The sequence below is a fragment of the Salvia miltiorrhiza genome, chromosome 1, assembly GCF_028751815.1.
Source record: "Salvia miltiorrhiza cultivar Shanhuang (shh) chromosome 1, IMPLAD_Smil_shh, whole genome shotgun sequence".
In the NCBI taxonomy this organism is placed as follows: Eukaryota; Viridiplantae; Streptophyta; class Magnoliopsida; order Lamiales; family Lamiaceae; genus Salvia; species Salvia miltiorrhiza.
In genome coordinates this window covers 4145338-4159703 of record NC_080387.1, presented here as the reverse complement: position 1 = coordinate 4159703, position 14366 = coordinate 4145338, and the positions used below count along the sequence as shown (strand labels likewise).

At 40.7% G+C, this 14366-nt stretch overlaps 1 protein-coding gene across 1 annotated transcript; it reads left to right on the top strand.

Moving 5' to 3' along the window:
* The first annotated feature begins 12707 nt into the window (after positions 1-12707).
* On the top strand, positions 12708-13364 carry LOC131005225 (uncharacterized). Its single transcript, XM_057932111.1, has one exon. It carries the CDS (start codon positions 12708-12710, stop codon positions 13362-13364), a length of 657 nt encoding a protein of 218 aa, XP_057788094.1.
* The last annotated feature ends 1002 nt before the right edge of the window (positions 13365-14366 follow it).

Here is a 14366-nt window from a genome sequence, read left to right as displayed (position 1 = left end):
GACGCCACCACCCCAATCACCAGTCGGTACACCCCCGATACAGCCACCTCCACCAGGGGAAGAGGACCCCATTTACAGTGCGGCCATGAAACAATTAGAAGAAGTCTTGCGTCAAGCACGCGAACTTATTGATAAGGGCAAAGCCCTGGCATGCACTGACAACGATGAAGGTGAGATCTTGCGCCAGGCACTCAAGACTGCTGAAAAGGGGAAAGCTCCAGCCCACGATGACACTGGGGGAAGTAGGAAGAAAACTCCAGGCAAGGCGAGTTGGAAGCCACTACCTGCTCAGCCTCTTTCCCTTAAGAAGGGTGCTACGACCTCCGATGCAGGAACGCCCTGCAAGGATGTGGTGAAAATCCGACTTCTCGGTGGTCGTGTTCAGCTCGGGGCAGAGGGTGAGGAAACAGAGGACTACTACCTGGATATCGACTCCGAAGAGGATCCGGAGGAAGACCCAGAAGAGGATCCGGAGGAAGACCCAGAAGAGGATCCGGAGAAGGGCAAGTCTGCTAGCTCCCATGGATCGATAGTCTAGGGCAGTTGTATTTGCTTGTATGATGTATCTCGAACTCGTGGGTTGTAATATTCATCTATCTAGGAAGTTGTTACTACAGGAACGGTAACTACCTATGGACCGTTCTATAACTCCATATTATTCGAAGAGGCCTCTAGGAGGCAGAATCTTTAAGTACTTATATATATAAATTCACGCCTTCAGTAAATTCGTGTGTTAAGTACTTATTATATTTTGTTGATTTAAAAGTTTTGCATACGATATAGCTAGTACAAGGAATTGAAGAAGCAATGAACGAGTGTTAGAATACATCTACCATGTACTAATAAACATATTATATTGACTTATCAGAATGCCACCAAAGAGAGGACGTCCAAGAGGTGGGAGAAGAATCCCACAAAATGATGAAAGAGGTCCAGAACCAGGGCCAGAACCAGAAATAGCTCCACAACCAATACGGCCAGAACGTAGAATAGAGGAATTGTTTTTACGTCAAAACCCACCTGTATTCAGCGGTACAGGAGATCCAGGTGAGGCTGAAACTTGGGTGCGTGCAATCGAACGCATCTTCAACTTTCTGCGCTGCACCGACCAGGAACGTTTAACCTGTGTATCTTTCCAACTGACGGGATCGGCTGACTTCTGGTGGGAAGCCAGAATGAAGACAATGACAGCTGATCAACTAGAAAACCTCACCTGGGAGCAGTTCAAGATTGGGATATATGATAAATATATACCCAAAAGTTACCGAAAGAAGAAAGAGATGGAATTCTATAACCTGAAACAGGGGAGGATGACGGTTACACAGTATGATAGGATGTTTTGCGACATGTCCAGATATGCCCCAGAACTAGTTGATACAGACGAGAAAATGGCTGAAAAATTTTGTGCCGGTCTGAGGCATGAAATCAGAATGGCTTTGGCTAGTCATGGAGGGTTGTCGTATACTGAATCCCTCAGTAGAGCTCTAGACATTGAGGCAGCAATGCCATGGGAAAGACCAGTGGCAACACCTATGCCACCACCCCCACAAGCCCAATCCCAGAACTACAAAGGGAAACGAAAATGGGAAGGCAATTACAATGGCCAAACTGAGAAGAAACCATGGCAGGGACAACCACCCCAGCAACAGGGCTTTGGAAGGCAAGTTGCTCCTAATCAGGCAGGGGAACAACCAACTAGAAAACTTCACCCTGCCCAAAGTGCAACAAAAACCATGGTGGAATCTGCAAGGCTGGCAGTGATAGTTGTTACATCTGTAACCAGAAGGGGCATTATGCAAATCGTTGCCCAAATAAGCAACACGGGATGAGCTTAAGGCCAAACCCACCATTCCAAGGCCCCACATCTGAGAGCTATCCAAGCTGCTACCCCAAGCCACGTCATCTGCAATTGCCGCAGCCTCAACAATCACATCAACCACAGCTGCCACAACCACAGCCACGTCAGCAGCAACAAAAGATGCAACCGTATCACGCAAGAGCCTATGCTATCAAACAGAACCAGCCCGAGAAAAACCAGGGAAACCTGGCAGGTATGGGCATGCTACTCAACACACCTGTTGTACTTCTGTTTGATACGGGTGCTTCACATTCTTTCATTGCAAGTGCATGTGTGGACACCCTAGGACTCAAAATAGAAAGATCTAATCAGGACATGAGTATCTCTTCACCAATAGGAGGAACAATGACAGTAACGCATGTTTGCTCGAACTTAGAATTGAACATAGGATCACTAGAGGTCATAGCAAACAATGTATATGTTATACCGATGTCGGACGTAGATATAATCCTAGGAATGGATTGGCTAGCTGAAAACTACGCTACAATCTTATGCAAGGAGCGGAAGATCTCTTTCAAATTTCCAGAAAAAAATGCTTGGGAATTTCACGGGATAAGAATGGGTAGGAGAATACCAATTATATCCACCCTACAAGCAAGAAAGATGATGAATAAGAAGGACTCTCAGGCATTCCTCGTGTACCTAAACGGGAAAGCTGAGACAAAAAGAGCAATTGAAGATGTGGATATCGTACGAGAATTCCGTGATGTGTTTCCAGAAGACTTGCCAGGATTGCCACCTAATAGGCAAGTGGAATTTACCATAGACTTAGAACCGGGAGCGGCGCCAGTATCAAAGGCACCGTATAGGATGGCTCCAAAAGAATTGGAGAAACTAAAAATTCAATTGCAGGAACTACTGGACCTAGGTTTCATCAGACCTAGTGTATCCCCATGGGGAGCACCAATTTTGTTTGTCAAAAAGAAAGATGGCACCTTGAGAATGTGCATTGACTATAGAGAGCTGAACAAGCTAACACTCAAGAACAAATATCCTTTGCCAAGGATAGATGATTTGTTTGACCAACTTAGGGGTGCGAGTGTATTTTCAAAAATCGACTTGAGATCTGGCTATCATCAACTGAAGGTCAGACAAGAAGATATACCCAAAACTAGCTTTTCGAACAAGGTATGGCCACTACGAGTTCGTAGTTGTGCCATTCGGGCTAACAAATGCACCAGCTGTATTCATGGATCTCATGAATAGGGTTTTTCACCCCTACTTGGACAAGTTCGTCTTAGTGTTCATAGATGACGTCCTCATCTACTCCAAAAATGAAGAAGAACATAAAGAGCATTTGAGGACCACTCTACAAACGCTAAGGAATGAACGACTCTACGCCAAATTCAGCAAATGCGAGTTTTGGCTGAGAGAAGTCACATTTCTAGGACACATCGTATCATCAGAAGGAATCAAGGTAGATCCTGCTAAAGTGGAAGCAGTACAAGAATGGAAGTCGCCAACAAATCCAAACGAGATCAGGAGTTTCTTAGGATTGGCTGGCTATTATCGAAGGTTTATTGAAGGATTTTCGAAAATAGCAAGGCCAATGACGCAACTGCTCAAGAAGGGGATCAAGTATACTTGGACGGACGAGTGTGAGGAGAGTTTCCAAAAACTCAAGAAGATGCTAACTACTGCGCCGGTTTTAGCAGTCCCCGAACCAGACAAAGAATATGTAATCTACACGGATGCGTCCAAAAATGGACTAGGTTGCGTGTTGATGCAAGATGGCAAGGTAATAGCATATGCATCACGACAACTTAGACCTCATGAGTTGAATTATCCGACTCATGATCTGGAACTAGCTGCAGTAGTACATGCATTAAAAATCTGGAGACATCACCTATATGGAGTTAGGTGTGAGATTTTTACTGATCACAAAAGTCTGAAGTACTTTTTCGAGCAAAAAGATCTAAACATGAGACAAAGGAGATGGCTCGAATTAGTAAAGGACTATGACTGTGGTATTAACTACCACCCAGGCAAGGCTAATGTAGTAGCCGACGCATTAAGCCGAAAAGTCTCGTCAAAATTAGGACATCTTCTCACGAGAGAAGTTGAGCTTATAAAAGAATTTGACAAGATGAAGATAGAAGTGATTAAACCATCTGGAACTATAGCAGGCGTTGTTGCGACAATACCTAGTTTAAGAAAAATGGTGGTAGAAGCACAAAGAAAGGATGAGAAGATGGAAAAATTACGGGAAAAGATAAGATTAGGAGATCTCAAAGATTTCCAAGAAGCACCAGACAATGCCATACTCTTTGAAGGAAGGATATGCATTCCTCAAGATGCAGAACTTAAGAATAAAATCTTGAGCGAAGCCCATGATACCCCTTATACTGCCCACCCGGGAAGTACTAAGATGTATCAAGATCTAAAAGAGAATTTCTGGTGGGAAGGAATGAAACGAGATGTAGCCTCGTTTGTTGAACGATGTCTTGCTTGCCAGCAAGTGAAAGCCTTACACCAAAGGCCTTACGGGGAACTACAACCCTTGGAGATACTGGAATGGAAATGGGATGATATAGCAATGGGCTTCGTCACAGGATTGCCAAGATCCAAGCGAGGTAACACGGCTATATGGGTCATTGTGGACAGACTTACGAAGTGTGCGCACTTTATACCAATCCCAATCACCTATGGATCCGACAAGTTAGCTCAACTTTATGTTAGAGAAATTGTGCGTTTGCACGGAGTGCCAAAGTCAATTACATCGGACAGAGATTCCAAGTTCACATCCAGATTCTGGATCAGTTTACAAAAAGAACTGGGCACAAGATTGAATTTTAGTACAGCTTTTCACCCACAGACAGATGGTCAGTCTGAAAGAACGATTCAAACATTGGAGGATATGCTGAGGACAGTAGTGCTAGACCAGGGTGAAAACTGGGAGCACATTTTGCCACTCATCGAGTTTGCATATAATAATAGTCACCAAGCGACTATCGCTATGGCACCCTACGAAGCACTGTATGGGAGAAAGTGTAGATCGCCACTTTATTGGGATGAAGTGGGCGAGAGAAGAATCCTAGGGCCAGACACAATAGGTGAAATGATTGAAATCGTTCGCCAAATCCGACAGAGGATTAAGGAGGCCCAGGATAGACAAAAGTCATATGCTGATAAACGCCGAACTGACTTACAATTTGAGAATGGAGAAAAAGTCTTTCTGAAAGTTTCTCCATCAAAAGGGATCATTAGGTTCGGAGTTAAAGGGAAACTTAGACCCCGATTTATAGGACCCTATGAGATCCTAGAAAGAATAGGCCCAGTGGCTTACAGGCTGGCATTACCGCCAAGCCTAGGAAATGTCCATAATGTTTTCCACGTATCACAACTTAGGAAGTACGTTTTCGATCCAAAGCACGTGATACACCAAAATGAGATGATCCTTAATCCAGACCTGAGCTATGAAGAAAGACCCGAAGCGATTTTAGATAAAAAGGTGCAACAACTCCGAAATAAATCAATCACCTCAGTGAAAGTTCTTTGGAGGCACCATGGACAAGAAGAAGCTACGTGGGAGCTCGAAGACAAGATGAAAGAAAAATATCCAGAGTTGTTTAACGAAGGTATGCAAATTTCGGGACGAAATTTATTTTAAGGGGGTTAGTATGTGATGCCCCGCTCTTTTAAATACATATTAGATTAAATATGTGCATTAGTTATAAAATTCTTTTAATTATTTATGGTGATTATTTTGTTCAGATAATATTATTTCAGCAAAAGTCTGTATAAGAGATACAGAGCTGCGATTTAATATTCAGTCATGAATGAAACCAATAATTAAATTTATTGGTTTAACTATACGTTTGAGACTTTGTTTTACCAGTTTATTGATTTAATCAATATTATTAGAAAATTTAGATTTATAACCGATTTTATAAATCGTGTTATTTAAATCAAATTGCTAGAATTATAACTTGAGATCATATGCATAATAATTTTATTATTTCGCGTTATATGTGTTAAGGTATTAAGTCGCGGATTAATTCCGACTTTCACGTATTAAATCTCAAGATTGAGGATTTAATTTATATAAATACTACGAGTATTTATTAAACGAGAATTGGCGAATTATTACAGGAACTAGGAGAAACTAGATCACGGCACTACACGTATGTCTCGATTTTTCATCCAACACATCAATTCCTACACTATTTCCTACACTATTCCCTACACTATTCCCTACACTATTCCACCTTCCCCTCCAACACCTCATTACTGCAACAATTTTTTTAAAGTTGCATTATCTTCATGCATGTGTAATTGCTCCATTTTACTACATTTTCTTCCATCTTAAACTCTTCTGCAAAAAGTTCAATTTATCACCAACTCTCTCCTACAACTATTCATCTTCAATTTTCAAAAGCTTCAGCACGCCGAGAAAGAAATTTCACGGCAAGATCACAATTGTCAAAGGATGCAAATTTCAACAATCAAATCTTCAAAAGTTGCAACTCCCGGTACCAAAATTTCCACCATTTTGATTCTGTTGTCTGCAGAAACTCCTCTATAAATTGAGGAGAGTTCTGCAGAAGGAAGAAGTGCAGCAAGAGGTGTGAGGCGAGAGAGAGTTTAGGAGAATTTTTAAAATTTCTTACTTGCAAGAGCTCAAGTGAGCTCCCTTCGCCGGGCCATTTCTTCGTCGACCGGCCACTAGGCTCTGAACCGAGAACGTGTACTCGTTCCTCCATCTTTAGGCTACCAAACCCAACAATCGAAAGGCCGAAACCTTCTCTATATTTTCCCGACCAAAGGCCACAATATCCTTCGGAGGCCAACGTCGAATTCCCGACTTAGCCACCGGCCAACTTACGGCCTTCGTTTCTCACTATCCTTACGACGAAAAAGGATCAAGAAACCACCGTTGTGTAGCCTGATCTATCTCGCACGAGGAAAACTAAGTCGTAGACCTTCGCGGCTAAACCCCATCGCGGAACGACGACCAGAAAAACCCCCGGTGAACAACTTCCATTAGTGCTCACTTGGACAAGGGTAAGTTGACGCCCTTATTTCGATGCATTCCCGTTTCTATTATATTATGGGAAATTTCTGGGGTATAGATGGGAGTGTGATAAATATTCGTACAAAGTTTCATATCATTTGAACTTCGTTTACTACCCTTTTAAAATTCGAGAAGTCTACTGCCCGTATCTGCTAAAACTGTCGTGAGGCAGATGATTGGGTTAATTATTTCAGTAACCATATGTTGATATTTAGCTCTCAAATTTTTATTCTATGAAGATATATGTGTTAGCTATCTACATATAAAATTTGAGCTCATTCAAGTAACGTTTGCTATTTTTCAAAAATCTGGACTTTCAGTTGGCAGAAACTGCCGAATCTGGTAGGCGATGGGAAAATCGCTATATCTCTTAAACTACTTGGAGTTTTTCAACATACTTTTTTTTTTAATTAAACTAGACTCAAAGAGGTTTCGATTGATATAAAATTTGACTCCATACGAGTTCGGAGTAAAAGCAGTTTATTAGTTGAAGTTGAATATATACAGTTTTGTTGAGATGGAAATGATTCAAAATAATTCCTATTAAGGATTTTAAAGTTTTATTGTTGATAAAATATCACTTTTAGTTTATAAATGAGCTATTGAGATATATAAATATTTTGAGAAAGATTTCATGAGAACTTGTTGGTAAAATTATATTAGATGGAATAGTTGATAAATGAAATATTAAAGATTTATTAATTAAATGGTAAAAATATTAAAATTATTAGATCTTCTCGAAAATTTCTTTTTATAGTTAACTCCTTTTATTATTTTAAAATATTTTTACAAATGTTCCTAAAATCTCACAAATGAAATTTTCATCAGGAATTAATGTTTAGAATTTATTAATGATTTATTAGTTCTTTTAATAGTAGCAATATATATATATTGATTGGCATTATTAAATGGGGAAAAGGAAAATATTTTATGAATTATTCTTTATTTATAATGGATAAATAAATGAATAATATAAAATGGGCTTTCCTACATCCTCAAATGTACATGAAGTATTTCGATAAAAGAAGAACGATTGTATATGAGTTAGATACAGTCGTTTAAGGAAATATGGGTAGTTAGAGAAATGAGTGAATAGTGATTCACTGCATTTGTTGTTATCTTTTCTATTATTCACTCGAACACATGTTTCGTGTTATCAAAGGTTCAAATAAACAAAAGCGCCTGAGTAACCTATCGCGCTAAGGAAAGAGAATCATTGTCTTAAGTAGCAAAACACTGCAATCAGGTAGGCATTACTTTCATATATATCAAATGAGTTTAACTGTTACGTTCAAGCAAGTTATTTCATGACAAAATCTTTGAATTGAAGTTATTTCAAGTATTGTCTTGCCATAAAATGTTTTAATTTCAGTATGATATCTATCTGATATAGCTTTGCCAGATATCATGTAATCGAATTCGGGTCTTGAGCAGTTGATAGCTATCCTGCCTTGGCTAGTGTACACCAGTGACCGTGAGTCATCTAGCGGGTTGGCGGTCAAGTGACCGTGAGAGGTGGCCACCTCTCCGGCACACAGATTCAGATATGATAGATTACAAAAGAACTTAGTCTGATCAGACGAACTTTAGAATCACAAATGAATTTAGTATGCTTAGGGCCTTTTTAAGTAAAAACCCTTGGTTATACTATTGAAATGGCATGACAATTTACAGTTATTATGTATGTATATGATTTTCGGCATATGTCTACTGAGTACCTTGTACTCAGCCCTGCATGTATTTCTAAATGTGCAGGTTGAACAGTGATGAGTGATGATGGGGTGTCGTGCGGAGCTTTGTCATATTTACTAAATAAACTCTTGGCGATACATGTCTTCATACATGTATCACGTTCTCATTTCCGCTGCGAACACTCAGTTATGATGCAGTTTATCCTATTATGTTGGATTGTCAAATCAAGTTATTGTATAAACACTTAAATCGGATACTCATGACCGATTACTCGTTATTATCTATATATATGTGTGACTTATTCTCATATGATGTCTAAATCTTAATTTAATTCATTTATAATTATTTATCACCCCTTTCTGTCCCCTCTCCTAATTTCCCTTCCCTAGTCACGGTTTCCCGGCTTACCTATCCTTAGTTAAGTCCGGTCGTGACAAGCTATCTCTCCATCGAGGTATGTTATTTATATAAGAAACATGAATTAGAAGTTGTATGTGTTTAAATTGCATATTCTTAAATGCGTGCAGAAATGATTATTCGGTAAATATTTGATGGAATATTTTATTTGAGTTTCTCATATGAGTTTCTCACAAGGAATGGATGATAAAATGCATATATTGTTATGCATTAAAGATATGCTTCAATATCATAGTTGATTTCTTCTATGCATTATAATTGAAAAATATGTGATTACTTTTATGACAAAAGAAAATGATAAGAAAAGGATATAGTGAAATGATGACATTGAATAATCCAAATATTGCATTGAAGTTAGTTATGTTAGTTGATAGAAAGACTTATTAAGGATATCTTTTATGACAGATGGCAACTAGAACCCGAGGTAGAAACAACGGAAACCTTGAGAATGAGGAACTAGTTAATCATATCCCAATTCATGATACCGAAAATATGTTCAGGAAATAACACCCTCCAACTTTTGAGGGCCTAGGTGATCCTGTAGACGCCGAAAAATGGGTTAGAACGATAGAAAGAATCTTTGCCTATGTAAGGTGTGACGATAAAGAGAAGGTAATTTGTGCAAAATACCAAATGGTTGATGAGGCTGACTTTTGGTGGGAGTCAGTAGAAAGGACTATGACTCAGGCACAAAAGAACACTTTGACTTGGGAAGGCTTCAAGGAAAAGCTGTTTGAAAAATTTATTCCACAATGCTATAGGCAAAAGAGACAGAATGAGTTTTGGAATTTAAGGCAGAGAAAGAATACAGTAATAGAATATGATCGTGAATTTAATCGATTGTCAAGATACAATCCACAACTGGTGGATACTGATGAAAAGAAAGCAGACAAATTCAGAAAAGGACTGCATCCTGATATTGCAATATCATTGGTTAGTCAAGGAACACTAACCTATGCCCAATCACTAACAAGGGCTTTGAACATTGAGTCATTATTACGAAAAGAAAGAGAGAAGAAACCTATACAACAATTTGATGGAAATAGGGAAAAGAGAAAGTGGGAAGCCGAATCGTTCGCAGAAGGAAATTCGAAAAGAAATTTTTTTAGAGAACCACCACCACAACAATCACAACAACAACAACTGCAGTTTCAGCAACAACTACGACAACCGCAGCAGCAAAACCAACAATACCCTCAACAGTGGGGATTTCAGGGACAAAAACCTGTGTGTCCCCGGTGTAACAAACCTCACTTAGGAGAATGTCGGATGGGGACAAATGTTTGCTTTAAATGTGGAAGACCACGACACATGGTTAAAGATTGCACCAATAGAAAAGAGTTAAAACAAAGCAAACAACAACGAGCCCGGTCCCCAAGTTGAGTGACCAAGGTATGTCAATTTCGAGGACGAAATTTTTATAAGGAGGGAGGGATGTAACACTCCGATTTTTTCATAGAAAAATATTAAATTATTTTCTAGAATATTTGATGGAATTTGAAGGAATTTATGATTCATTTAATCTTAGAATGAGTTAGATTGACAACTGAAAAAAAAATGCATTATTTTTAAATAATAAATTTCTTTTATCATGATTCCAATTTCTTCACCTTTATAATTAATATACATGTAAAATGTTTTAAATATATATATAATTGTTATTATAGATATATGTATTATATAATTAAGTTAGTTAACCATTTTTAATTTATATACATATACGTAAACTATTAATAGTTAATTAAATGTACATATATATATATATATATAGTAAATAAGTTGCCACCTAGAATACATACTGTCATATGCATGCATATTAAATATATTTGATAGTGTTATTTTTTGATTGAGATTGAGGATGGGCGTTTTTCTCTCTAGGGTTTCTCTTAAACCCTAGTTCTGCCGCCTACGTTCTCGGCGCCGGTTTCCGCTCCGGCGATGGCGGGCCTCTCCGATCGATCAGCTCTCAACCTTCCCCCAATCTCCAACAATTTTCAGTCACCCACTGATGTTGTTTCTCCTCTCTCGCATGGTAAACGCTCTAGTTCTGCTGGTACTCATTCCATTACAACACAAAAACTGGCTGCTTCTAGTTCTGCTGTTGCTGTTGTTTCTAGTTCGAACACTGATATTGTTAGGGCTGAGCAATCAACGATTGGTCTCCCTTCTCTCCCCTTGCGAGAAAAGGCATCAAACTTTAATTCTGAAGGGCCGAACCCTAGAAAGCAAGGCGTGCTTGATTCGGCTGTTGCTATAGACAAAGGAGATTATCCTGGTCTGCATGGGTCGGCTGTTGCTGTCGACAACGAAGTTTCTACTGGTCCGGCTGTTGTTGGCGCAAGCAATCGACAGTTGGCCACCAATACTGATGGGAGTCGACGATCTTATGCCATGATTACGGCACCTACTATTGCTAAGCGGCCGGAGGTTCCCGCTCATCGTTTTACTGCTCTTCGTGCTTATGATTCTGGCCACGGGTATGTGTTGTCTTTGCCTTCGGAATTTTGCAAAACCCGTGTTGAGGAATACAAGTTTGCTTTGATTGGAAGATTGCTTCTCAAAAAAGGAGACAAGCCGCGTTCGACTTTGGATTTGAAACACAAACTCCAAGGTTTTTGGAAAATTTCCTCAGAGTGGAAACTCATACCTATGTGTAAGGGTTTCTATGTGCTCAAATTTCAGAATATGGAGGACAAAAAGATGGCGAAAGCTCGGACCCTTTGGAATTTGTCGCATGGAATTTTCCGTATGCGTGAGTGGACTAAAGGCTTCAATCCCTACAAGGAAGTTTCTTCTCTTTGCCATGTTTGGATTAGAATTTATTATCTTCCTGTGGAATTTTGGCATCCTGAAGTCATTACGGCGATAGGCAATGTGGTTGGAACGACGATTAAAATTGTTGGAGCCTCTGCTTATGGTGATGTTGGTCATTTTGCCCGCTTGCTTGTGGAAGTCGATCTTGCGCTTCCTTTACAGGAATCTATGCATGTGCAAGGAGATGATGGCTCTTATTATGTTGAATTTTATTATGAGCAACTTCATTTTTTCTGTTCTCACTGCAAGATTACAGGTCATTCCGTCGACAAATGTAAGAAGTTTAACAAGCCGGAGGAGAAAAAGGAGGATGTTGAGAAGCCGGCTGAAGTTGAGGTCATGCCGGAGGGGGAACGTCAGTTGAAAACTTCTGAGGAGATGAAGGATGATGGTTTTAGGAGGGCAAAGAAAATCTCACACTGGAAGCCTAGAGGAACGTATGATGTAGCTGCTGATAATGGCTTTGCCGCGCTCGCTCAGGAGGAGAATGTGATGCAAGAGGCAAGGATTTCGGGACCGGAGTTACTCCATGCTGTTGTTAAACCTTGCGGGAAGGAGAGCGAGGGATTTGTTGAGGATTGTTCTTCAGACGAGGAGGAACGTGAGGAAGAAGTGTATAGCTCTCAGCGGCAGCAGATGAACGTGAGGATTGTTGAGGAAGATGAGCAGTAAGGGATATATCTTTTGGAGCAGGCCGATGACCAACAGGAGGAGGAAGTTCACCCTGCTGTCTTTGAACGGAAGAGGTCGCCGTCTCCGGTTTCGGGATAGCACACACCGAAGGGCACATTACACTAGATCATTGGCGCTCAGGCCGAGCATCTTGCTACCTCCAGCGAGAGAATACATGATTGGCAACAACCAAGGGAGGAGAGGCAACGGAGCAGCGATGTGAACACCTTTAATTCTCCCATGGATATGCAGCAGCCGAGCATGGAGATGCAGCAGCAGCAGGTGAAGTTTTCTGATCAGCTGCAGCAGGTGACGTCCGATCAGCAGCAGCAGCAGGTGAAGTCTCCAGATCAGCAGCAGCAGATGAAGTTTCCTGATCAGCAGCAGCAGTCTCAGCAGCAGCAGCAGGTGATTGCCGATCAGCAGCAGCAGAGGACGCCCGATCAGCAGCCTCAGCTTCAGTCCGATGATAAGATCGCAGTCGATGATCAGAACGCAGTGGCTAAACAACAGGATCAGGGGACGACTTTGGATAGTCGGCGAACGACGGGTTTGGCTCTTGAAAATGTTCAGAGAGTTGCCTCTTCGGCTTTGCAAAATTCTTTGGAGCAACCTAAGAGGCCGAGAGGAAGACCTCCCAAGTCGGAGCAAATTCGTAAGCCTATTGTGGAAAATAGTATTAAAGGACGCTTAAGGAAGCCTCCGGAGGTGCCCAATGCCAGATCTGAACAGATTATTCAAAATAAGCTCAAAGCTTCCTTTGATGCTGGCAATAATCCTAGAGATTATGTGGTGGATAGAAGCGGATCTTCCAGTGCTAGATCTATGAGCAACATCGCGTCGCAAAGTTGGGCGGATGAAGTGGAAGTGGGGATTAACCCCGCCTTCTCCTCTTAACCTCATGAATGTTATTGCTTGGAACGTCCGGGGTATGACGGACGAGTCTAAGCGCCTCCTTTGGGAGCACTGTCGTACTTTTTCTCCTATTATTGTGGGTATTATTGAACCGAAGGCGAATATCAGAAATTCTAACCACAATTATTGGTCTTCTCTTAATTTGGTCCCTGCTTTTCAGAATGAGCGGCATGACAGGTGCTCGAACATTTGGGTTTTACATCATCCTGACGTGGCGTTCAGATTGGTTTTTTCTTCGGAGCAGACGGTCATTGCGGATTGTCATTGGAACTCTTTTGATTTTCGGGTGGCGATTGTTCATGGTGCCTCTACTCATGTTGAGAGGAGGTCTTTGTGGGCGGATCTCATTAATTTTACTGCTGACAGCATGGTGATTTTAGGGGATTTTAATGCTGTTAAAGGTGCCCACGAGAGGCTCAGTAGTTGTATGCCTAGTCAGGCTTCTTGCAGAGAGTTCTGTGACTTTATTGATTGCACTGGTTTTATTGAGTCGGCTATTTCTGGGCTTCGGTTTACTTGGTCTGGTCGACGTTTTATGCCTCGACATGTGGAGTCTTTTCTTGATCGTGCTTTATACTCGGAGTTGTTTTCCTCTTTGTGGAATTCTGTTCATACTCTGAACCTGGCTAGATTGACTTCTGACCACTCTCCGATTGTGTTTCAGTGCAGTTTACTGCCCCAAACCAGACATAGATTTTTCAGATTTTTAAACATGTGGGCGATGCATCCGACTTTCCATGCTTTGGTGGAGGATTCTTGGAGACAAGATACTGGGGTCCTGTGTCCGATTTATAAGGTTATGTTTATGTAACACCCCGTACTTTTTCCTTATGTTGTGAGATAGTGTCTTAACACTATTGAGAGAACTGAGATGTCGAGATTCGAGAAATGAGCTGAGATAGAGATGCTGATTGAATTGGGTTGAGATTTTAATTTTATTTCCGATTACCGGGAATAGATTTACCAGATCCCGAGTTATCAGAG

What these genes read in the sequence shown, in the direction of transcription:
- LOC131005225 (XM_057932111.1), top strand. Translation starts at nt 12,708, where the DNA reads ATGGATATGCAGCAGCCGAGCATGGAGATGCAGCAGCAGCAGGTGAAG.